This window comes from Hylaeus volcanicus, chromosome 3 (assembly GCF_026283585.1).
Source record: "Hylaeus volcanicus isolate JK05 chromosome 3, UHH_iyHylVolc1.0_haploid, whole genome shotgun sequence".
Classification (NCBI taxonomy): domain Eukaryota; kingdom Metazoa; phylum Arthropoda; class Insecta; order Hymenoptera; family Colletidae; genus Hylaeus; species Hylaeus volcanicus.
This window is the reverse complement of record NC_071978.1, coordinates 18299302-18300063: the sequence shown is the minus strand read 5'-3', so window position 1 is coordinate 18300063 and position 762 is coordinate 18299302. Positions and strand designations below refer to the sequence as shown.

The 762-nt window shown below is 54.2% G+C and overlaps 1 protein-coding gene across 1 annotated transcript in view; it reads left to right on the top strand.

Annotated features, from left to right (window-relative positions):
- Nucleotides 1–762, top strand: part of LOC128873607 (basic proline-rich protein-like) — a 2054-nt gene that overhangs the window by 537 nt on the left and 755 nt on the right. Inside the window, exon 3 of the mRNA XM_054117301.1 lies at nucleotides 18–747. Coding sequence (XP_053973276.1) covers nucleotides 18–747 — 730 coding nt within the window. The remainder of the gene's footprint in view (nucleotides 1–17; nucleotides 748–762) is intronic.

Below are 762 nucleotides of genomic sequence, written 5' to 3'. Positions count from 1 at the left end.
CCACCACCAACACCAAGTTATCCGCCTCCACGGCCAAGTTATCCACCGCCGTCTCCACCACCCCCGCCTCCAAGTTATCCACCGCCACCACAGCCGAGTTATCCTCCTCCACCCCCTCGACCACAGCCGAATTATCCTCCTCCACCCCCTCGACCGCAGCCGAATTATCCTCCCCCACGACCACCTCCACCATCACGTACTTATGGTCCTACTCCTACACCACGTCCTCAGATCCCATCGTCAACTCCATCTGTATTCCCATCGCCTGCGCCAACGTACCTGCCACCGTTTGGCCAAGGACCGCAAGGAGGTGATTTTCAAGGACCTGGTGGCTTTGCAACGAGCACAGCGTCAGCAGGAGCGCGCGGTGGCGTCTTCAAGATAAGTGGTCCACTCACTACTCCAAGTGGAAATTTTCCTACTACACCCGTCGCTGGAGGAACGTTTCCGTCGTTCAATACGCCAACGCAAACGACATCAACGCCAAATTTCTCGTCTGCCTCGGCATTCAGTTCTGCAACGTCAGGTCCTGTTGCGAACTATCCTACTAGCACTACACAATCGCCGTCCCCAGTGTATAAAATATCGACTCCTAGACCGAACTATCCATCTCCTCGACCTAATTATCCTTCTCAGCAGCAAAGGCCAAGCTATCCGGGACCTCAACAGAACTATCCTTCACCACCTCCTCAACCTAACTATCAATCTCCTCAACCTAATTATCCTCAGCCGCAGCCGAGTTATCCTGCTCCTCAACCAAAT